Consider the following 24,478-nt stretch of genomic DNA (forward strand, 5'->3'; position numbering starts at 1 on the left):
AAAAAAAAAGTCTGAATGAGCTTGATGATAAAAGTTCTGCATTGCAAGTGAAAAAGAGAACTTGATTGTAATTTTGGCCAATTTGCAAGTTGAGGGTAGGAGAGTTAGATTTGCAGGCTACTTTAGGATGCAAATGTCCTCAATTGATTATAAGTGCCTTCTGCTCCTCTAGTACAGGTGATGGGCCACTTTCATCCACCAGAACAAGCTCGAACAGCCTCACCAATCAGAACCACTGAGTCTTGCTATTGGCCAGTGGAGAAATAACAAAAGTCACACTTTTAGCCCATGGCCAAGTAACTTCATCTGTGAAATGATTTCCTTGAAGGAGGCAGGGTTGCTGCTCCCAGCCGTATTCCACCTGCTCCAAGCAAAAGAGGACAGTTTAATCAGGAAAGGGCAGGCACATACAGACTCACATGCTGGCCTTCCAATTTCAGTGTGCTCTTGATGGCCAAGACTGGTTGCACTGAATCAGTTGATGAATGTGTGAAGCAAGCTAAAGAGAAAGGTCTTACCCACAGCCCGAAGTTCTGCGGGGCCGCTTGCCTCAACCTTCTTTCTTTGGTCTTGGTCTGCAAGAGCAGCGAGTGTAACTCCGCTATTTCGCCAGTAAGCGCAGTGACGCGCAGCAAAGCCAAAGCCTTGTAGGAAGTTAGTTACCGTGACAACAACACTCTCTGGCGACACAACCTTCGGGTTCAAATTAACAAGAGCTTGCACTTATCTTGGGGCGAATTTGCTCAACGGATTGATAACACATTCTTCTTTTGAGCTTTTGGGAGATTGAGAGGTATGGAGTCAAATCGCAAAAACGCCCCGCACTCTTTATAGGCCTACGTGCATAATTTTGTCGGCCCATGGTATTTTCCGCCTCCACCCCACATCGGGACGTGGAACATCCGCGGTTCTTGCCGGTCGGCCTCCTCATGATCCACCCCCCGCCCCCCACCTCGACGCTCAATTTATCCATCCATCTCGATCAAAAACGAAAACAGTAAAAACGGTGCCCTTGGAATTTCTGGGAGCCTGACCTTTGTAATTACGAATAGCATTAGCAAACGCGCGATTAGCATAATCATTAGCGAGATGCATCCACGTTCGGCTCGCGGCCCCCCCGTGAGGATTATTTGTAGTTGCAGTTCATTTCCTTCCACGGGAGTACTCCGTAATTATTCCACACGCTGACTCTTAATCTCAACTCCTGTGGCGAGAGTGAGACTGCAGAGATGAGGGAAGAGAGGTGAGAGCTGTGGAATGTTACAAATGCAGCTGTTCCCTCTGTGCGCGAAGACGAAACGTTATCTATCACACTTCTCGCATGCTGTCTTATCTGAAAAACAATATACTTTCAATACATCTAAATTGTCATCTGTGGCTAATTTTATTATCACTTATATAAGTACCTGCAAATTGACTGCGTGTATGGTAAAATACTCTCAATGACACACATACACATTTTTTTACAATACCATGCAACACCTTTCGACGGTCAGTAGCCTACCACACCACACTTCAATCAAGAAACAAACAAAAAAAGCACAAAAGTTGTAGGACAAACACAAGTTGCACCATAGGCCACAGTGGATGAGCACAATAAATCACGGCACAGTGATCCGTAACACGGTGCTGATATGGGCAGTTAAGCACAGAGCGCTACAGCACAGCTCAATGAACCGTGGCACGCCGACATACATCACTGTAGAAAAGCAGCACGTAGTCGAAGATGGTGTAGCTCTAGACTAGCTCTGCTGCCTTTGAAGTGTGTGCGGTGTGTGTGTGTGTTTCAAGCAGATAGAACATTATCGTTTATAGGGGAAATAAATTCAGGGCTCCTGCAAGAGGCACACGTTCAATTAAAATGCAATTGCCATTCCCTGAATGCAATCTCGAGCAAATTCTGCTCATGCAAAGATATCGGCAACAATAAAAAAAAAAACGTGTAGCGAGCTAGCTGGAAATAAAAGCTTGCGTGTTCGCGCTTTATCCTGTATGGACTACAGACGCCGTTACGCGGCTCTCCCGCAATGCCAGGATAATTCAGTTTAACAATGCATTTAGTCGCTTTAAAGTCCGCTTCAGATGGACGACCAGGCAGCCGCCAACGACGGATAGTTAGGAATAAAATCTCTGAAACTACATTTTTATTGTGGTTACGCAGATGTGTGACACGGCGAGTGTTACTTTCAATGGAAACTGCACTGCAATTAATCAACGCACAGAGCGCTTTTCTGTACGCAGGCTTACTAGCTTAATGCGCAGCATACACTGTCACGGGCGAAATTCCCCATGAAAGGCAGACGTTAGCATCTGCCGCGTTGATAACAGTGGGCTCTGAAGATCTTTAGTGCTGCATTCTGTAGCCAAGAAATTAGCGCAGCCTGGTGCCCAGGTTCTTAGCCATACCGCTATTAAACTAGCAGTGACTTTAGTGAAGAACTTGCCCATTCAGCTGGACTGATTTCAGCAATGATGAAGGGCCCAGGGGTTTATGCTAATGAATAATTACTCCTTTTTATATTGAACAAATCGTAAATTTTTCTCGCAAACCCTGCCCATCACATTTCTTGTCAGTGAGAGGTTGCCTGCAACGAAAAACATTATGTGCCAACCAATCAGCATTCCCGACCAGTTTGAATATTGCCCATTAAAAGCAGGATCCAATGATAATCCAGATAAAGGAACAATGTCAGACCAAGTAGTTACTGAGCTATGCTAAAGTAACACATAACAGCACTTGGGTGCACAGGCATCTGGTCACAGGATGCAACATAGTATGATGTTTGGCAAAACAAATTGTTTTGCCAGTGGTATACATTCATGGACCGTCCAAGGCACAGTTTATAAAGAATCCAGTTTGGGTCTCTTACATGTACGGTACGATTGAATCCTAACACCTGTATGTACAGTGTATCCCCCTTTATTATAGTAGAAAAGTAGAAAAAAAAGATACCAAGAGTTCAAACCCACGTGTATTTATTGGCAATGACAGTAGTGCTTTGCTAATTCTAGAACTTTTGAATTTACACTCACACAATTTCAAACAATCCTGGACATAATTGTCAGTCTTCTAACACGAATAGCTTTTACCCCCCTCCTCCCCCCAAAAAAACCCCCTTCCCACTCCAAGTGTTTTTTTCCATTGCAAACAAACAAACAAACAAACAAACAAAACCCCACAGTAAAAACAGCATTTAAAAAAAGTGGGAGTCATGACTCACGGTGAGACTCCTGTAAACTGTAAAAGGGGTCAGTTTATTATTCCATAAAAATAAAAAAAAAACTCGCACAAGATCCCTGTTCCTTCCGAACAAATTAGTTACACAAACAATTCCACAAACATCATCACTGTTGTATGGTATTTACAGCCAGACGGTGTGCCTTGCCCCGTCTGTGACTCCCCTTGTCTGTGACTCCCCTCGTCCAAAATTAAAGAATGAACCCAATCATCAACAGGAAGCTCAAATTACAGTACCTGGACATTCCCTCAAGTGCATGGGGCCATTTTAGCATAGCCTGAGGTATAGGACTTTTAAGACTTCAATAGAAAAATCAAGTAAAACATAGAAAAATGACTCATAATGGTACTAATTACAATTACCCTATATTATGGTGATGGGCAAAGACATTGAGATTGTCTTAAAAAAAACTAATTAAAAAAAATTAAGTGCTACAAGACGAAAATAAATTAAATGAGGAATTTCAGTTTTCAAATATTCAATAAGCAAGTGCCCCCCCCCAACACAGGAACTCACAAATTTGGGATAAAAACATACAACTTCCTTACATTAAGTGCCATGTAATTTCGTCCCGCCCACCTGATGGCCCTTTGGTCAATTTATCCCCAAATTTGCTGATTGTTTGTGTCTGCGGTGCAGTACGGTAGACGCGACAACGTGAACAGAAAATAAAAGAAAAGGACACTGTTAAAAAAGTGATACATAACTGAATCCCTTTTTGGGCGTCCGTGCGGTTCAGTAGGCCCGGAAGCCCACCTCGTCCGCCCCCATGCCGCGGGCGGGCCCCAGCTGCTGCGACCCGGCCCGGTAGAGGGGCTGCTGCCTCCGGACCGGGCGGCGGTCCTGGCGGGCCGGCTCGGGGGCCCAGGGCTGGGGCTCGGAGGCGGGGAGGGGCAGGTAGCCCCCGTCGCGGGGCAGGCAGAGGCAGCAGCCCGCCCCGCTCAGGTCCAGCTCGCTGTACTCGAACCCGGCCCGCTTCACCAGCCGGAAGTCCACCATGTCCGCCGACTCGCTCATCTCCACCAGCATGTTCCAGAACACGCAGCTGAGGACGATCCCCAGCAGCTGCAGGGAGGGAGCGGGGCACAGGGTCAGAGCACAGAACTACAACACCACAGCACAGGGTCAGAGCACAGCAGCACAGCACAGGGTCAGAGCACAGGCACAGGGTCAGAGCAGCACAGGGTCAGCGCACAGGCACAGGGTCAGAGCAGCACAGGGTCAGAGCACAGGCACAGGGTCAGAGCAGCACAGGGTCAGAGCACAGGCACAGGGTCAGAGCAGCACAGGGTCAGAGCACAGGCACAGGGTCAGAGCAGCACAGGGTCAGAGCAGCACAGGGTCAGAGCACAGAACTACAACACCACAGCACAGGGTCAGAGCACAGCACAGGCAGAGAGTACAGTGAGCACAGCACAGGCACACAATACTGTGAGCACAGGCACAAAATGTTAATAGTTAATAATTCCCTTTCTCTGAAAACATAATACGAGTTCCCCCTGTGTGGGTGGGGAGGTTTCTGCTCTGGTGAGAGACTAAGTGGGCTGACTTATATGGTGAAAAATGTTTCTAAATTGTAAATTACTTATAAAAAAAAAAAAAACACAAATCACTGTCAGAGCCCAATTCCTCCCTGGTGATTTATGAAGATGTACGAGCCTAAACGAATCTGGCTGCAATACTTCCTGGCCAGCTGCAATTTCTCCTTTTCAGCGAGTCAACTTGGGCATTTCATTTTACTGCATAACAAAAACACGAAAGGATTTTTTTATCAACATTCTGATATGCAATTTCTGGTCATATTAATAAAAGTCATTTTAATCTATCCTCCCCATCTATGATTCATTTCTTTCCAGTACTTTACAGTTATTCAGCTGACACATTTGTCCAAAGTTTTATTAGACTAAGCAGGGGAAAATGCCCCCCCTGGAGCAATGTGGGGTTGAGGGCCTTACTCAAGGGCCCAACGGCTCTACTGATCTTATCGTGGCTACACTTGAACACTTGAGCCACCAACCTTCAAGGTCCCAGGCAGGCATCTTAGCCAATTGGTCCAAGTCACATCAGTCATCAAAGTGTTTTAGTGTCGTGGAGAACCAATTTTGACCCACAATCATAAAACTGATTTATCAGTAGACGAAATGCCATCGAATCAACTTCTGCATGAAGTGGCCACCTCCCCGTGTTTTCAGAAAACACAGAGTCTACATCACAGTGATAATATGCAGCTCGGTGGCCCACAGCCAATGAGGGAGACTGCAATAAAAATGATCGGGAAATTGCAGAAAACTGTTTGCCAAAAGCAGAAAAGAAAGAGTGTGAACGTTTGAGAAAGATTAAAAAAGCCCAGCGCGGCAGCGCAGAGGGAACCGCAGGGCTGCTCGCTCACAGACGCAGGGTCAGCGCAGGGTCAGCGCTGTGAGGAGCCCAAAAAACGCCTGAACATACGCCTGAACACCACACACAGCATACGCCTGGCCATACATCTGAACACCACACACAGAGCATACGCCTGGCCATACGTCTGAACACCACACAGAGCATACGCCTGGCCATACGTCTGAACACCACACACAGCATACGCCTGGCCATACGTCTGAACACCACACAGAGCACAGAGCATACGCCTGGCCATACGTCTGAACACCACACACAGCATACGCCTGGCCATACGTCTGAACACCACACACAGCATACGCCTGGCCATACGTCTGAACACCACACAGAGCATACGCCTGGCCATACGTCTGAACACCACAGAGCACAGAGCATACGCCTGGCCATACATCTGAACACCACACAGCATACGCCTGGCCATACGTCTGAACACCACACAGCACAGAACAGCGGAGACCAGCACCGTGCAGCAGCTGTTCACAGAGAGCGGGGCTGCAGAAATGTAAAGTTGCACATTAAAATACCGCTGATAAAATCCAGGAGGTCAGGCCCCTGACATTTCACGTCCAGCCCAGATAACAGGACGTCTGAACATCAGGCACAGACGGGCATCAGTATTCAGGCGCGGTCTGACCTTCGCCGCCCATTACAGGGGATTAGTGAGTGCACAGGGGACAGGGCGCGGCCCTAAATCAGGGGCTCACTCGCGGGGGAGAGACGCTCAACCCGCTGGCCTGCTGGCCCCCTGCTGCAGCTCCATTACACCACACACCGCTGGGTCACACCACACACCGCTGGGTCACACCACACACCGCTGGGTCACACCACTCCCTCACTGCTGGGTTACACCACTCCCTCACTGCTGGGTTACACCACACACCGCTGGGTTACACCACTCCCTCACTGCTGGGTCACACCACTCCCTCACCGCTGGGTTACACCACTCCCTCACTGCTGGGTTACACCACTCCCTCACCGCTGGGTTACACCACTCCCTCACTGCTGGGTTACACCACAGACCGCTGGGTTACACCACACACCGCTGGGTTACACCACTCCCTCACTGCTGGGTTACACCACTCCCTCACTGCTGGGTTACACCACTCCCTCACTGCTGGGTTACACCACTCCCTCACTGCTGGGTTACACCACTCCCTCACTGCTGGGTTACACCACTCCCTCACTGCTGGGTCACACCACACACCGCTGGGTCACACCACTCCCTCACTGCTGGGTTACACCACACACCGCTGGGTTACACCACTCCCTCACTGCTGGGTTACACCACTCCCTCACTGCTGGGTTACACCACTCCCTCACTGCTGGGTCACACCACACACTGCTGGGTTACACCACACACTGCTGGGTCACACCACTCCCTCACTGCTGGGTTACACCACTCCCTCACTGCTGGGTTACACCACTCCCTCACTGCTGGGTTACACCACTCCCTCACTGCTGGGTTACACCACTCCCTCACTGCTGGGTTACACCACTCCCTCACTGCTGGGTTACACCACTCCCTCACTGCTGGGCTACACCACTCCCTCACTGCTGGGTTACACCACTCCCTCACTGCTGGGTTACACCACTCCCTCACTGCTGGGTCACACCACTCCCTCACTGCTGGGTCACACCACTCCCTCACTGCTGGGTCACACCACTCCCTCAGCTCCCTCACCGGCGAACGCCGAGCAGGGTTGGAGTGCTGCCCCCAGGGTTGGAGTGCTGCCCCCAGGGTTGGAGTGCTGCCCCCAGGGTTGGAGTGCTGCCCCCAGGGTTCGAGTGCTGCCCCCAGGGTTCGAGTGCTGCCCCCAGGGTTCGAGTGCTGCCCCCAGGGTTCGAGTGCTGACGCTCTCTCCAGGGCAGTGACTGGAATAATCACTCCGCACTTTAGTGGTTTCCGTTCCCCGCTCAAGTACAAAATAGGAGCTTGTTTTAAGTGTAACACTTTAGCTCGACGAGTGAAATTGTCTCGCCCCATTGGCAAACCTTGAAAGGAGAGCCTCATTGCCAATCTTTTCGTCTTATTAAGCAGAAAAGTAATAGAAATAAGATTTAAAGCCTAAAGACTTGTGAAGATGGACTTGTTCTTTGGTTTTTGCAGTGGTGGGAGGGCCAGCCGTCCCGGTCATGGCAGACGGACGGGGGCGAGGACAGGGGGGCACAAACAGGTCGTAACCACCGGTGTGTGGGGTGGGGTTCGAGAGGAACCCGCACAGGACCAACAGAGGGGTTCTGTTCTGTGACCACAGACCTCCAGCACTGCCCACCCATCTGCCAAACGGAAAGATAAATCTTGCTCCGCACGGAGACAAAAAAAAATGTATTTGCAATTACAGTTTTATCAGCAGCAGTAAATCAAGGGGGGATAACAGCATAACATTGGACACAGTGTTAAAAAGCCCTCCGGACCAGACGGGGCTGAGAAGCGCTGGCTCTGGAACAGCCGGGCTGGCGTGGGGACGGGTCCGTGACAGGAATCTCATCACGGCGCCGAGGAAGAGCGCGGAGACCAAGACTCCGCCAACCCCGCGTCCCCGCAGAGCGCTCTCTCTGTTCCGCCGGGCGCCGGCGGGATGTTAATGAGCACGCAGCCCAGAAACGCCGCGCTAATGAAAGAGGCTGCCGCTGACGCCGCCGCTGACTATCAAAATGGAAATGGGCCGGGGAGCGGGGAGCGGGGCGGTGGGGAGCGGGGAGCGGGGAGCGGGCAGCGGGGAGCGGGCAGCGGGCAGCGGGGAGCGGGGAGCGGGCACCCCGCAGGACTGCAGGAGCGCTGGCATATCTGCTCTGTCTGCCCAGCGCCGGTCGTGCCAGGACGGGGGGGGGGGGTCACCGCCCGAGAGACGGGTCACTGCGGCTCCCAACGTCGAGCGGAACACCAGGCCAACATGGCCTGCCACGCAACGCCACGCCAACATCACCCACAACACAACGCCAACATCGCCCATAACGCCCATAACGCCAACATCACCCACAACACAACGCCAACATCACCCACAACACAACGCCAACATCACCCACAACACAACGCCAACATCACCCACAACACAACGCCAACATCACCCACAACACAACGCCAACATCACCCACAACACAACGCCAACATCACCCACAACACAACGCCAACATCACCCACAACACAACGCCAACATCACCCACAACACAACGCCAACATCACCCACAACACAACGCCAACATCACCCACAACACAACGCCAACATCATCCACAACACAACGCCAACATCACCCACAACACAACGCCAACATCACCCACAACACAACGCCAACATCACCCACAACACAACGCCAACATCATCCACAACACAACGCCAACATCACCCACAACACAACGCCAACATCATCCACAACACAACGCCAACATCACCCACAACACAACGCCAACATCACCCACAACACAACGCCAACATCATCCACAACACAACGCCAACATCATCCACAACACAACGCCAACATCATCCACAACACAACGCCAACATCATCCACAACACAACGCCAACATCATCCACAACACAACGCCAACATCATCCACAACGCAAGGCCAACATCATCCACAACGCAACGCCAACATCATCCACAACACAACGCCAACATCATCCACAACACAACGCCAACATCACCCACAATGCAACGTGTGTGTGTGTGCGTATGTGTCTGTGTGTGAGTGTGAGTGTGTGTGTGTGTGTGTGAGTGACTAAATGTGTGTGTGAGTGTGTGTGTGTGTGTGTGTGTGTGTGTGCGCGCGTATGTGCCTGTGTGTGTGTGCATGTGTGTGCGTATGTGTCTGTCGGTGTTTGTGTGTGTGTGTGTGTGTGTGTGTGTGTGCGTGAGCGTGCGTGTGTGTGTGTGAGTGACTAAATGTGTGTGTGAGTGTGTGTGTGTGTGCGTGTGTGTGTGCATGCTCCTGTGTGTGAAAGGCTCACATGACTGTGCACGTCTCCATTTGTATAGGGACTGACCTGAGGCAGGCCCACTGCACAGCAGATCCCCGCTGTGATCCCAATGTTGTCTCCCATCCACAGGTTTACTGCGTGAATACAGCCTCGCACGTGTATCAGTCCATCCAGATCCACACGCTAGAGAGAGAGCGAGAGAGAGAGAGAGAGAGAGAGAGAGAGAGAGAGAGAGAGAGAGAGAGAGAGAGAGAGAGAGAGAGAGAGAGAGAGAGAGAGAAAGAGAGAGCGAGAGAGCGAGAGAGAGAGAGAGCGAGAGAGAAAGAAAACATGTTGGGGGAAAACTCTGTAAGGCTTATAGGCCAATAACTTCAGATAAAGGTAACACGTTCAAGGAAAAATAATCAGTGCCCACACTGTATCCAAATTGGCTGCTTTGTTGTCATTCATAAAGGCACTTTAAATGGTCTATTTAAATAAACGCTGTACATCATCGTTATCCTGCCAGTGACATAATCTGTAAACACTCTTTGCGGGTTTCATTACCTCAGTAAAACAGGAGCCCACTGCCTTACAGCCGTACCAACCGTCAGAACCACCGGATCTTTACCGCAAATCTCACTGAGCATTTAACTAAACAACCGTGAAAAAATCCTAATACAACTTCAATACAAGAACTGCCTCGTCAGTTGTAATAACAACTCCAAATCCAAATGTTATGCCAACCTCTCAAAGCTAGAGAAAATTTCAAATGAAGTCTGGAGACCAACTGAAACCTTTTGCTCCCCCCTCCCACCCGCTAAACCTACAGAGCATTATGCTGTATCCAGTCCTACAGACCCATAACAGCTGGAGAAAAAAAGATTTGCGCACCGATTTTTACAACCTAACGCTGACACATTTCAGATGACAATGGGCGTTACCTTCTTCCTGTGGGAAAAGTGACTTTAGTGAAAAGGCTGAAAATGAGGCATGAAATTCTAACCTCTCGATTCAGAGTCCTGTAGCCACAGAGCGTGTTGACCACCTCTCCCACCTGGAGCCGATAGAGAGAGAACAGATAAAGCTGAGGAGAAGGTGCAGACTGTGGTTATCACATACACCTGCATGGGCTAGCAGACACAAACGCACACACGCGCACACGCGCGCACACGCGCGCACACACACGCGCACACAAGCGCACACGCGCACACACGCGCGCACACGCGCGCACAAGCGCACACACACACACGCACGCACGCACAACACGCACACACACGCGCTCGGACACGCTCGGACACAGACACGCACACAGGCGGACGGACACGCACGTACGCACGCACACACACGCACACACACGGACACACACGGACACACACGGACACACACGGACACACACGGACACACACGGACACACACGGACACACACGGACACACACGGACACACACGGACACAGACACGCACACGCACACACACAGCAACAAACAATACGAATTCTTGTCTCATGTTTGGACTTGGTCTTATTTCTACGACCTTTTTTGCTGAATATGACAAAAAGCCCACAAATGAGTTGAGACAGTTTTACTCACTTCAGGATTAGCCAATGGGAAACACAATTTCACTTGTCAAGTAACTTAAACAAGCTAATATTTTCTACCGCAGAGAGAAAAATAAGACCCAGGTCATTAAAGACTAAAGCACTTGTTAAGACCCTGTTTTTGCAGTGCTCAGTGCGTACACAACACGTCCCACACCGCTGTCCGGTGCAGTATCGACCGCCCCTTCCATCTCTGAGGCCCTTAAAAATCACACCCCACGCAGCCAGACAGGCCAAGCAGGCAGCCCCTGTGAGGCACGCTCGGTGCTCGAACCCTCCCCTCGCCACTGAAACGCCCAGAGCCCCCACAGGAAGTGACCCGCGGGGCAGGGGATGAATCAGACTCCGTTATTTAAATCAGCGGCTCTCGCACCCGCCATAATTTCTCAGGAGCAAACGCGCTTCACTTCAGCGTCGTCAGAATTACGGAGCGGTCCCACTGCAGTAAACCGGGGCGGCGGGGCGCGCCGGCTTACACCGGGACATGAGACCTGAGCCTCGCGATTCATTTCCTTTCCCTGCGAAAATAATGAGCAAACACCCCCAGAACTAACCTTTCCCCCCCACACAGAGGGACACAAGCAACACCGGAGAAACACAATCAATCAACAGGCAACACCTCGATATTTCCTACCAGACACTGAACGTTTCCACTTTAAACACCTCTCAATTATCCCCCCTCCAATACGCCGTTAAAAGGAAATAACAAAAATTGGATATTGTTTGCGGCGGCTAAATATATGCGTCGCCATCTGCAAAAATAGATTACTTTCCCTCAAACCAACACGTACTGTTCTAACCCCATCACAGGGAAATGTTCGGAGACATAGCGGCCATGAAATAGCTGTCTGCCGCATGACAGAGCAACACGACGCTGGCAGGACACGGCCGCCACAGAGTTATAAAAGACAAAGCATGCCCATTCATGACCTGCCATTCTTTACGCAGCAGAAACAGCTCTCCCCTTCTCTCATCCGCCCATCTGACAACATGCAAAGGGCACTGCTGATTAATTAACTTCATTAGCCTGCGTTCTGTCAGAGTGCAGACCCACTCAAGAGACAGGAAAAGGACCAGCCAACAGTGGGAGTTGAACAAGTTCCGACCCCAATTAATCCATTTGCTCGGCTAATGACTTTTGCAAAGTACTGCATCGAACAGAACCAGACTGCATAAGTGCCCCATTAGTGGAGCAATGTTTTTCCTGTGGAAAAAATTCTCATGAACGGCTACAATAAATGCAGAACAGACCAAATTCACTGGGGAGGCGGGGCAAGTCTAAATCAACTAAGAAGAAGTGCAGATTGATCTTTTCAGTTGTGTGTGTGCTTTCCCTAACTGTGTGTGTCACTCAACAAAAGGGGGGTAGGGACAGATAGTTTGTCATAAACAGCAGCAATGTAGGAGGGACATCCAGGTACTTTCACTGAACGATCGCTGGTGTCCTCAACAAGACTGCTGCAAAGGGTAAAAACATGTTGAAAAATGAGCGGCCTTCAGTGGAGCGATTTAATACAGCAAGATAAATAACCCCTCTCCTCCATAAGTAATACAGACACAAACTTTGTGCACTGTATGATGAAACATTGGTAAGTACCAGTGTTGGCTCGCTAGCAAGATTCAAAGGTGCTACTTTTTCCACAGCAAGCTTTATGGAAGACCATCCAGCTTTGCAGTCCTTGACCTGGTTTTATAACACACACTGATGGGGTCAGGTATCACAGCTATCTATTTTAGGAACTAAACAAATCTTTAAAAAAAGAAAGCTTTTTTGAAAGTTCGTTTTTTTTCCAAAGTTTTTTTTAATTTATTTTTTTACCCTCGAAACAACCAAATTGCTCTCTACAATTCTGCAGTAATTCCAGTATCACATAAGCCCATCTTCCCCCATAGACAGAAAAGTTACTTGATCAGAGAGTTAGCAGGCCTTATTGTGGCATTATACAACCATAGTCAACCACCGTTATAGTGGTTGAGTATGGTTGTAAAATGGTGGCCCCATCCTGGAGGTCTGCATCCTGACCAGAGCCTGATGGGGCCCGAAGGCATGCTGGGACTTCACTGGGTTTCGGGCCTATTGAGTATGGGCCTGCTATCTGAGCCATGAACCAGCAGCGTTCCCGTGAGAAACACTGCGTTATTTTACACTGTGCTGTATCGGTGTTGGTCGGCCATGGTGTTATCTGTATGCTATCGGGTCTCAGATCTGGCTAGAGCTGCTCAGGCTAGTTTGGGCAGAGTGGTTTTGGTAGAGTAGAGCTAGTCAGGCTAGTTTGGGTGGAGTAGAGCTAGTCAGGCTAGTTTTGGTGGAGTAGAATTGGTCAGGCTAGTTTGGGTAGAGTAGAGCTAGTCAGGCTAGTTTGGGTAGAGTAGAGTTGGTCAGGCTAGTTTGGGTAGAGTAGAGCTGGTCAGGCTAGTTTGGGTAGAGTAGAGCTGGTCAGGCTAGTTTGGGTAGAGTAGAGCTAGTCAGGCTAGTTTGGGTAGAGTAGAGTTGGTCAGGCTAGTTTTGGTGGAGTAGAGCTAGTCAGGTTAGTTTGGGTAGAGTAGAGCTAGTCAGGTTAGTTTGGGTAGAGTAGAGTTGGTCAGGCTAGTTTTGGTGGAGTAGAGTTGGTCAGGTTAGTTTGGGTAGAGTAGAGCTAGTCAGGTTAGTTTGGGTAGAGTAGAGTTGGTCAGGCTAGTTTGGGTAGAGTAGAGCAGCTCAGGCTAGTTTGGGCGGGGGTGTTTGGGTGGAGCAGCTCAGGCTAGTTTGGGCGGGGGTGTTTAGGTGGAGCGGAGGGGACTTGCCTTGCCCCTCACGCAGCAGGTGTAGGGGACCCCACAGGCCAGCGGGCCACTGCCGTTGCAGAAGTGGTACTGATTGACAAGCCAGTCCTTGTACTCGTCCCCACCACAGCAAGAGAACTGGAGGGAGAGAGAGAAAGAGATTATGTGTGTGTGTGTGTGTGTGAGAGAGAGAGAGGCCAAGAAAGAGAGTGTGTGTGGTAGAGACAGGGGGGGACCAGGTGCAAGAGAGAGAGAGGGAGAGAAAGTGTGTGTGTATATGAGAGAGGGGGTAAGAGAGAGAAAAGGAGGGAGAAAAAGAGAAACAAAGAGAGAAAGGTTCGTCTTTAATACAGTTTTTGGGAGTGCTGACATATTTGAGAAAGAGAGAGAGATGGACACAAAGACAAAATGAACATTGAACAACAGCTGTCCCTCCCCCCATGTTCAGATTCCTCCCCACAGATTCTGGAAGGCGGAGAAAGTGACTCGGCATAAACTACACCTAGTCCTGGCAATCTTATCCCATTAAACCCACACTCTCCTCCCTTTCTCCGGGGGTCCTCTCCCACGTATCGACGGGGAGAGGACAGAGCGGAGCCCACACGTGCAGGGGACTTCCCACAACTCCACGAGCGTCTTCGCTCCAAGCCCTGCCCGAAACCAAAATCAATACGCCGCACCGCTGAAACATGTCCATCGGCAAGACGCCGTCTGGGCCGTCTGCCGGACGGGTCTACAGTCCTCGACACACACACACACACACACACACACACAGCGCAGAAAATGCCAGCGTGAAAGATGAATGTGAAAACAGGCTTGGCACAGGAATGAGCGTGTGGCACGCATCACTGTGACATCCAGGGTGTACAGATGGCCATCGCTGCTTTTACAAAGGGATCATGCACCACAGGAAGAGATTAATGAACCCGCATGTTTACAGTGCTGTTCGGGTTTCCCTGCGCTAGGCCTGAGACTCAAACATGCTCTGATGAAACACAGTGCATTCCCATGCCTTGGCCCCCCCCCGCCCCGCCCCTCACCATGAGGCCTGTGTTTGTCTTCATGGGGCTGTGTGTTTGCTCTCCATGGTGTCTGTGTGTGTGTGTGTGTGTGTGTTTGCAGCCAACCTGACGAGCTCCCTCACCTTCTCCTGCACAAAGTCCAGGATGTTTTTGAAGTCCAGGTCGTCGTAGTAGTGTTTGATTCCCTCGCGGATGCTCTTCTGAAACAGCGCGATGGTCTGTGCGGACAGAGCGGGCGCTTCAACGTGACGGACAGGCGACATACAGCGAAAGCTAATCCACAAAAGCCCAAAAGGAATGTTATTTACGAGCCGACCGCATTAGAGGCAAAGGTCAGCGGAGACGGGTCTGAGACAGGCCGCAAAGCCTTCAGAGCACAGCGGACGCACAGGTAATAAACAGGAGGAGGAGGAGGAGGAGGGGGGGAGTCCTGACCTTCGTCTCAAAGATCAGCGCCACGATGAGGCCCAGAGCCTGGAGAGCCAGCAGGACACACAGCACACAGAGAAACTGCAGAGAGAGAGAGAGAGAGAGAGAGAGAGAGAGAGGGGGGGGGGGGAGAGGGAGTGAGAGAGAGAGAGAGAGAGAGAGAGGGAGGAGAGGGAGGGAGAGAGTGAGAGAGAGAGAGAGAGAGGGGAGAGGGAGTGAGAGAGAGAGAGGGGGAGAGAGAAAGAGAGAGGGAGGGAGAAAAAGGGAGAGAGAGAGAGTGAGGGATAGAGGGGGTAGAGAGAGAGGGGGAGTGGGGGGGAGAGTGAGAGAGGGGGAGAGAGAAAGAGAGAGAGAGGGAGAGAAAGGGAGAGAGAGAGTGAAGGATAGAGGGGGTAGAGAGAGAGGGGGAGTGGGGGGGAGAGTGAGAGAGTGAGAGAGGGGGAGAGAAAGAGAGGGAGAGAGCGAGTGAGGGAGGGAGAGAAAGGGAGAGAGAGAGCGAGAGAGAGATAGAGAGAGAGAGACAGACAGAGACAGAGAGAGAGAGGGGGGAGAGGGAGGGAGAGTGAGGGAGAGAGTGAGAGAGGGGGAGAGAGAAAGAGAGAGGGAGAGAAGGAGAGAGGGAGGGAGCGAGTGAGAGAGGGGGAGAGAGAAAGAGAGAGGGAGGGAGAGAGGGAGAGAAGGAGGGAGCGAGAGAAAGCAAGCTCATGACACAGCCCACTACAAGGCATAGCGACAAGGCCAGGAATGCACACACAAGCAGTATTAGTCTTATATTCTTTTTTGCTAAAAAAGACAAAAATAATGGAGATGAGGTGATGGAGTAAGAAAATTTCACTTGTCAATCAAACAGTAACTTAGAATAAGCTTATATTTTCTCCTTGAAATAATAATAAAAAATGATTTTAAGTCTCACTGCAAGACTAAAACACGTAAGTGCTTTGCAAAATGCTAAATGCAAAGGAGAATATATACTGAGGTATTACAAATAGGAATACACACAAATGCAGACTTACATTATATACACGCACACCCAAATACATACATTACATCCAGGAAAAACAAAAACAGGATTAAACAGGAAGAGGATTTTTTTGTGTTAGCAGACGCTTGTGAATGTGCTCTTGTGTTGACGCACGCCCACCCACCATGTGGAGCAGGGTCTTGTTGTCCCGAAGGGAGCCCACCATGCCCACCACGGACACGGTGAACATCACGAGGCCCAGGAGGATGAGCACCACGGCCGGGGCCAGGAACACGCCCTCCAGGGTGCGGTTCTTCTGCCTCTCCACCTCTGCGTAGATCCCCACGCACAGCACGCACAGGCCCACCAGCTACAGGACAACAGCACAGAAACACACACACACTGACCCACCGGCTACAGGACAACAGAACAGAACACACACACACACACACACACTGACCCACCGGCTACAGGACAACTGCACAGAACACACACACACTGACCCACTGGCTACAGGACAACAGCACAGAACACACACACACACTGACCCACTGGCTACAGGACAACAGCACAGAACACACACACACACTGACCCACTGGCTACAGGACAACAGCACAGAACACACACACACACTGACCCACTGGCTACAGGACAACAGCACAGAACACACACACACTGACCCACTGGCTACAGGACAACAGCACAGAACACACACACACACTGAGCCACTGGCTACAGGACAACAGCACAGAACACACACACACTGACCCACTGGCTACAGGACAACAGCACAGAACACACACACACTGACCCACCAGCTACAGGACAACAGCACAGAACACACACTGACTGACTAGCTGGTTAGCTGGATAACTACGCTGAGTAAAACCCGGATCAGGAGGATTACTGAGTTAGCTGGATAACTACGCTGAGTAAAACCCAGAATAGGTCTTCAATCCATGTCCCAGATTCTGGAGGGTTCTGGAGTGCACTTATCCAAGCAACTCTGAAATCTAGCTTTGTGAAACAGGGCCCTAGTTCTTTGTGTCATTCTGGCTATGTGCCTGTTCTTCATACATTACTACCTGAATAAACAAATATAAAAAATATTTTAAAAATGATAAAATAGATTAAATCTGAATCTGCAACTTGTGATGTATGGAAAGCTGGAAAGCAGTTTTTAAATGTAATTCTAAACTCACTGTGACACTTTGTTGCAAAAGGACCAATTTACATTTTTCTCTCCCTTAGTACTTTCGACCAAAACATGCCAACTGTGTATATACCCGTGCAAAATCTCAACCAAAGCACCCCAGTATTCTGGCGCTCAGCGTCAAAACAATGTTTTAAAACAACAGATGTTTTGACACTACCGTCCCAGGGCAGAGAGCACGGCCGGCAAGAGAACGGTTTTATTTTGTTTCCGGGTAAACTGCCAGATTGTAATGATTAAAAGCAGTCCGCCCTCTGTAGAAAGCCAGTCTTCCAGGGGGATCATGACTCAGCAGCGTGCACAGTGCATTCTCAGCGTCAGCTCTGGCTCCAGAGCGTGCTCACAGCCCCTCTACCACGCTCACAGCCCCTCTACCAGGCTCACAGCCCCTCTACCACGCTCACAGCCCCTCTACCACGCTCACAGCCCCTCTACCACGCTCACAGCCCCTCTACCACGCTCACAGCCCCTCTACCACGCTCACAGCCCCTCTACCACGCTCACAGGGCCTCTACCACACTCACAGCCCCTCTACCACGCTCACAGCCCCTCTACCACGCTCACAGCCCCTCTACCAGGCTCATAGCCCCTCTACCAGGCTCATAGCCCCTCTACCACACTCACAGCCCCTCTACCAGGCTCACAGGCCCTCTACCAGACTCACAGCCCCTCTACCAGACTCACAGCCCCTCTACCACGCTCACAGCCCCTCTACCAGGCTCACAGGGCCTCTACCATGCTCACAGCCCCTCTACCACGCTCACAGCCCCTCTACCACGCTCACAGGCCCTCTACCACACTCACAGCCCCTCTACCACACTCACAGGCCCTCTACCACGCTCACAGCCCCTCTACCACGCTCACAGGCCCTCTACCACACTCACAGCCCCTCTACCACACTCACAGGCCCTCTACCACGCCACTGACAGCAACAGAGAGCTCAGCAGCAGAGAAGGAAGACAAAAAGGGAGGACAATGTAGAAAATACATGGAAAATTAATACAGTTTTTTTCCCCCCACAAACACCACAGTTTTTTTGTTTTTTTTTTAGAATTGGCAAGACTCCCAGTTTGTCAGGCTGAGCAACTAGGAAACGGGAGGAGAATTTATGAAGGCAATTATGCTGAAAGTGTTTCAGACAAAGCCACCTGCTTATTGAGCTCCCATTAAAAACGAGCCAAGACATACTCGGGAATCCTTGTCACATTCGATACCGCTTTCCATCTTCCGTAAGTTCCCTGCCAGCCGACCACGCCACGCCTTAAGAACATCAGATTGATCAGGAGAGAGGACTCCTCCGCTCCCTCCCAGAGATGCTGACGCTGCAGCGGTTAAACGCGGCAATGAAGACGGAGAGCGAGCGACACGGAGGACAAAAGATCAAACCGATGAAACGCACCCGAAGAGTTTAAACGCACGAACGCACGCACACACCCACCCACGGCGCAACTCAGACGTGGGATTCCCAAGAAGAGAATAGAGTGTGTGCAGCAACGCACGCACACACACACGCACGCACGCGCACGCACGCACACACACACACACGCACGCACGCACGCACACACACGCACGCACACACACACACACACACGCACGCACACACACACACACGCATGCACACACACGCACGCACGCACGCACACGCACGCACACACACGCACGCACAAACACGCACACACGCACGCACACACACGCATTCATTAATACAGAACCACTTCTGAAAACAACAACAATAAACAAACCCGAGTGACTAAGGGAATTAGAAAGACTTAATTAACTCTAAAAGCTTCTGCACCGTTGGCCGAGTGCCAAAAGTGCTCTCGCAGTGCCCGGAGAGCGCACCGATAAATCACGCCGCTGCGCCGGAGAGGAAGGAGATAACGCGCCATATCCGCCGTTTCGGGGCATTTGCAGCGAGTAAAGGTGCATGTCCTAAAATGTCATTCATTTACTCAGAGCAGATCTACCCCAGAAGACAAAGGAGAGGAACCAGAACGGAAGACAGGCTCGAACCCCCCATATTGTTTCTCAGGCACAACACTCAACTGAGTGATGCAGAGGCGGGGTGGGGGGTGGGGGGTGGTAGTAATAGACAGGGTGTAAATTGAACATTAAAATGACTGCAATTTCCTGGTGAGGTGAAAAGCAGAGATGGAGAGAGAGAGAGAGAGAGAGAGAGTGGGATAGAGAAGGATAGAGAAAGAGAGAGTGGGGGATAGAGAAAGAATGATAGAGACAGAGACAGAGTGGGATAGAGAGAGAGGGATAAAGAAAGAGAGTGGGGGATCGAGAGAAAGAGTGATAGAGAGAGGGGGATAGATAGAGAGTGGGGGATAGAGAGAAAGAATGATAGAGAAAGAGCGAGAGAGTGGGATGGAGAGAGAGGGATATATAGAGAGGAATAGAGAAAGAGAGAGAAGGGTGAAAGGGCGAACGCATACAGGAAATAGATCATCTTCATTATGGCTGTTGATTGATTCCTGGGTGAAGCGTTCATGGAGAGCAATGACTGACAAAGACTGGTGTAAGGAGGGGGACAAACAGAGGGCAGGAATAAATTACCCTAAACGGGCAAACCAACAGAAAGGGACACACAGCCCTTCACACACACGTCAGGCCTCCCAAAACGTCATTGCCGAATGACAGATGACGCACACAGTCAAAGTCCTGCTGCTGTAACAAAGCTGAGCAATCAAATGCAATTCCCACAAATATCTTTAAAACCTCTGTGGTCTTTTTTTTCTGAGGCAGAGTGAATGAGTGGCCTTTTCCTCACAGCTAACTATTCATTATTCTGTCGTGCACCTGTGCCAAGCTAACATCATATTACTGAGTATAAATAATTTAATTACATTAAATTATCTACCGTTTCTACAGAACAGAAGTATGGCCACTGGGTTACTGGGCTATCCAGAGGGTCAAACCTTGTTCTCATTAAACTACAAAAAATAATAAAAAATCTGTTATGAAATGCAGGCTCGGCAAAAGGCACAGTATCTCTGGCTCCCGGCAGAACCACCCACACATCGTCACCGAGAGATAAGAACTACCCAGCTGGAGTAAAGACTGCTGCATCTGCAGCAGAGGGGCCAGCACCCTGCCCACACATTACATTACATTACACTAATGCCATCAGGCAGACGCTCTTATCCACAGCAACGTACAGCTGATTAGACTAAGCAGGAGACAATCCTCCCCTGGAGCAATGCAGGGTTAAGGGCCTTGCTCAAGGCCCCAAAGGCTGTGTGGATCTTATTGTGGCTACACCGGGGATCGAGCCACCGACCTTCCGGGTCCCAGTCATTTACCTTAACCACTACGCTACAGGCCACCCCTCTGGTCAGGTTCTCTCCAGGCTTCACTGTAACGCTCAGTCAAAGCAGCAAACAGGTAATCAAACAGGTAGGGGACATACACTCAGTGAGCACTTTATTAGGTATTTATTTATTACTTTTTTTTTTCTGCTACTGTAGCCCATCCATTTAAGAGTTATGTTGCGTTGTCTGTTCAGAGATGCTCTTCTGCATAGCACCGTTGTTATGCGTGGTTATTTGTGTTACTGTTACCTTCCTGCCAGCTTTGACCAGTCTGGCCCTTCTCCTCTGACCCATCTCATTAACAAAGTGTTTTTGCCCACAAAACTCCTGCTCACTGGATGTTTTTGCACCATTCTTTGGAAACTCTAGAGACTGTTGTGCATGGAAATCCCAGGAGATCAGCAGTTTCTGATACTCAAACCACCCTGTCTGGCACAAACAATCATTCCATGGTCAAAGTCACTTAGATCACATTTCTTCTTCCATTCTTCCCATTTTTCCCCATTCTGACATTTGGATTTAGTTGCCATCACATGACTGGCTGACAAAATATTAACAAGCTGGTGTATAGGTCTACCTAAAAGTGCTCAATGAGTGTACATGTAGGCTAATATCCACTAAAGGTAGAAAAATGCTAGTCTCACACAAGCAGCCATGACTAGATTAACATGAACCAGTTGAATGTGTCAGTTGCTATTTTATTTATTTCTTTATTTCTTTAAATCAGAGCAATGTCAGTTTTTGGCGCACATACATGTCACACAAACGCAAACTTGAAATTGTGAAGGCTAAATGAGGAACAACAATACAATTATTTACCGGCACGCCTGTAAAGAAAGGATGAACTAAAATATATTCGAGAAGATTAAGACTCCATAAAAATAATCAAAGAAAACGTTCCCAGCTCCCAACCAACCAGGGGTAATACTGGCAACCATCCTCATCATAATAATGACTTGCATGTTTAGAGCATCCAGCACCCACCAGCTAGGCCAGAAGAATACATTTCAGCTGGAACCTCCACATGGTCAATTTCTCTGAATGATTCATCTCCAGCCGGGAAGCACTGCTTACATTTTCATGTGAGTATTACTTTGATAAACAGATTGAGAATTTGACCACAGTGCTACTGGTACCTTGGAGGAAGAGGCATTTGCAAGATTAAGTGATTGCTTTCCTTATTGCACACTTACAGTAATATGCCTACCAAGGCAAACACAAAAATGCTTACTGTACATATGGCCTTAGCCTAGATCTGGCACTGCGTGCCTCTTAAAATGACAGCACAGGCACCGTCGTTACATATGTACACACTATTATTAGTGCCATGGCTGCTATAAATTAGCGCATCAAGTCGGGGTTTCTCTCTAATCTGACTTCCAGGATAAGTGTCCAGTCCATTCATAAAGTTCTGCCTCCTGTCCGGTTTCTATGGCAACCTGCGTTTCCAATAAGATTAGCAATGACAGTGGCCATGTAGCCGTTCACTAGCAGCCAATCCCAGGCCATGGGCTTCTGTTGCTTGGCTACCCAGGTGCAGGGGCCCGTCTAAACTGGATAACTACACTCCGTAAATCCTAGAACCCTCCCAAATCTGGAACATGGACTCACGTAAAAAAAAAGAGCTGTTCCAGGTTTTGCTCATTCCAGTTATCCAGCCAACTCAGTAATACCATTTCCGGATACAGCCCCAGAAGACTAAGAGCCAGGTTCTCTCTTGTGTAGAAAAACACAGGGGTCCAAAGCCTATGAACATTCCACCTTTCGGCATTCAATTAACACTGCTCAAAATACATATTTCAGCCCTGTTACACCGCCCATGCCTCTGAGAACTTACAGTAATTAAGGAAATATTATAAGAGGGAAGCTGTGGGCCATGCAACTTATTGACAATAATGTCACGAAGATAATAAGGAGACGAGAACATTTGAACAGGCTGTATACCAAAAAGATTTGAATATTGTTACTTTCTGTATTAGCTGCAACTAGCGACTGTAGAATTCATGAGAATTTCTATCGGCGGATCATAAATGAAACAAAAGCGCTCGCAACATGTCCCTTTAACCAGGCAGTTATCCCGTACCTCACACAATTATTAACAATGTATCCAGCCAAGCGATAACCATTCTTCTCGTGAGTCTAACAATAGTAGCTAGTAGTTACTAAAATATTGGGCGCTTCGTCGGCCAATGGAAATTGCGACAAATGCTTTAATTTACCAGCTAGCAACACCCATTCTGGTCGAGCGGGACGCAGCTCGTTGACAATGTTAGCATGTCCGCTATCATAGCAGTAGTGACCATCTCATACATCTCATCAGCAGTTGAGCCCGTTCAGGTAATGCAATACATGCATAGCCCAACTTCGGACTAAGAATCTGAACAAGCACGTATACAAATAACTAGTATACTATAACGTTAAATATGTATCATTCATTCATTCATTCATTCTGTCAGACCTGTCATTAATACGTTTAACCTAACCCTAACATTAGCTAGAAACAGTCACTGACATCTGGTTAACGTTAGATGACAAAATGCAGTCGACTTACCGAAAAAAGCATAGAGTAAATATTGAGGGTGAACTTTATGCAGTAATAGAAGTGATTGCTGTTTCTCCACTTCGAATACGAAGACATTCTGCTGTTGATTTTCTAGCTAGCAACCGAATTAAATGAAACCATTGAATGCTAGCTAGCTAACAAGTCATATATCCATTATTACGAACGTAGATTACGTGTCGTTACTTTAGTCCGCCAACATCATTAGTCCCATGATCGACGATTAATTTAGTGAGCCGCATTTGCTACTGTAACGTTACTGTAATATTATCCCTTTGCCTAGCTTCGATACAATAGCATTTTTAGCTGACTGGCCTAGCTAGCTAGAACTGTTAGCTATTGTCTTTCATTTTATACCATGATGCGTCTTTGTTCAATCTAGCCAGCAATGAGCTCCTCACTATAAAATCAAAAAAATATTTAAAACAGTTTTCCCTGACAAAACTTTTCCCTGACAAAGACACAAACAAAAAAAGAAACTTCCGCAACGCTGGTATGCGGTTATCAATTTTAAAGGGCCAGTCCCTGTACCAGCTGGATGGATCGCTTTGCACAGCTAGCTACAGCTACAGCTAGTTCAATCAGAAAAGGGCGTCGCCACGTAACGTTAATCTAACGGATTAGCCATTTAGCTACAAGATTGAACAGACGGGCTGTACTTTTCTAAAGCAGAGGCCTGTTAGCTAGCTAATGTTGGCTAAATAAACCCAGCACTGGTCGTTTAGGCTACACAAAGAGTGAGACAAAGCCGAAGCAGAACAGCGGTCGGCACAGAGACAGGCGTCAGTTTCAGAGGATGTGGAAGTAAATAGGTCAAATCACAGACTGTCCGTCTTGGATGCTAAATCAAACATACAGTCGAATCGCCACTTCACTTCTGATCCCACAGACAAGCACTATTCTGCCGACAAGGCTATTCTAGGCCGTCCATTGCATTGCATTGCATCATCGTGGTTTGAGACGGGATTAAGTGTGTTTATAGGATTTAGGTTCGTTTACTACTTGTCAGTTCCAAACAACCAGTGATCATATTCCAGTTTATTTTATATGCGGAATTTCCACAAGTATAAATTATAATAGCC

The 24,478-nt window shown here is 49.0% G+C and overlaps 1 protein-coding gene across 1 annotated transcript; it reads right to left on the minus strand.

Annotated features, from left to right (window-relative positions):
• Positions 1–3,119: 3,119 nt before the first annotated feature.
• Positions 3,120–24,275, minus strand: zgc:110329 (uncharacterized protein LOC550500 homolog). Its single transcript, XM_061260825.1, has 8 exons — positions 23,388–24,275; positions 16,490–16,675; positions 15,351–15,425; positions 15,038–15,133; positions 13,915–14,031; positions 10,539–10,589; positions 9,620–9,736; positions 3,120–4,304 (listed from the first exon to the last, which is right to left on the minus strand). Exons 1-8 carry the CDS (start codon positions 23,472–23,474, stop codon positions 3,975–3,977), a joined length of 1,059 nt encoding a protein of 352 aa, XP_061116809.1. The 5' UTR covers positions 23,475–24,275; the 3' UTR covers positions 3,120–3,974.
• Positions 24,276–24,478: the final 203 nt, after the last annotated feature.

Source organism: Conger conger, chromosome 11 (assembly GCF_963514075.1).
Source record: "Conger conger chromosome 11, fConCon1.1, whole genome shotgun sequence".
Taxonomy (NCBI): Eukaryota; Metazoa; Chordata; class Actinopteri; order Anguilliformes; family Congridae; genus Conger; species Conger conger.

Bases quoted from the DNA above. Each gene is read 5' to 3' on its own strand.
- zgc:110329 (XM_061260825.1), bottom strand. From the start codon at position 23,474: ATGTCTTCGTATTCGAAGTGGAGAAACAGCAATCACTTCTATTACTGC. The intron at 15,426-16,489 runs GTGGGTGGGCGT...CTCTCTCTGCAG, and splicing joins ACAAGACCCTGCTCCACATG to TTTCTCTGTGTGCTGTGTGT. The intron at 10,590-13,914 runs GCAAGTCCCCTC...TATCGGCTCCAG, and splicing joins CCTGCTGCGTGAGGGGCAAG to GTGGGAGAGGTGGTCAACAC.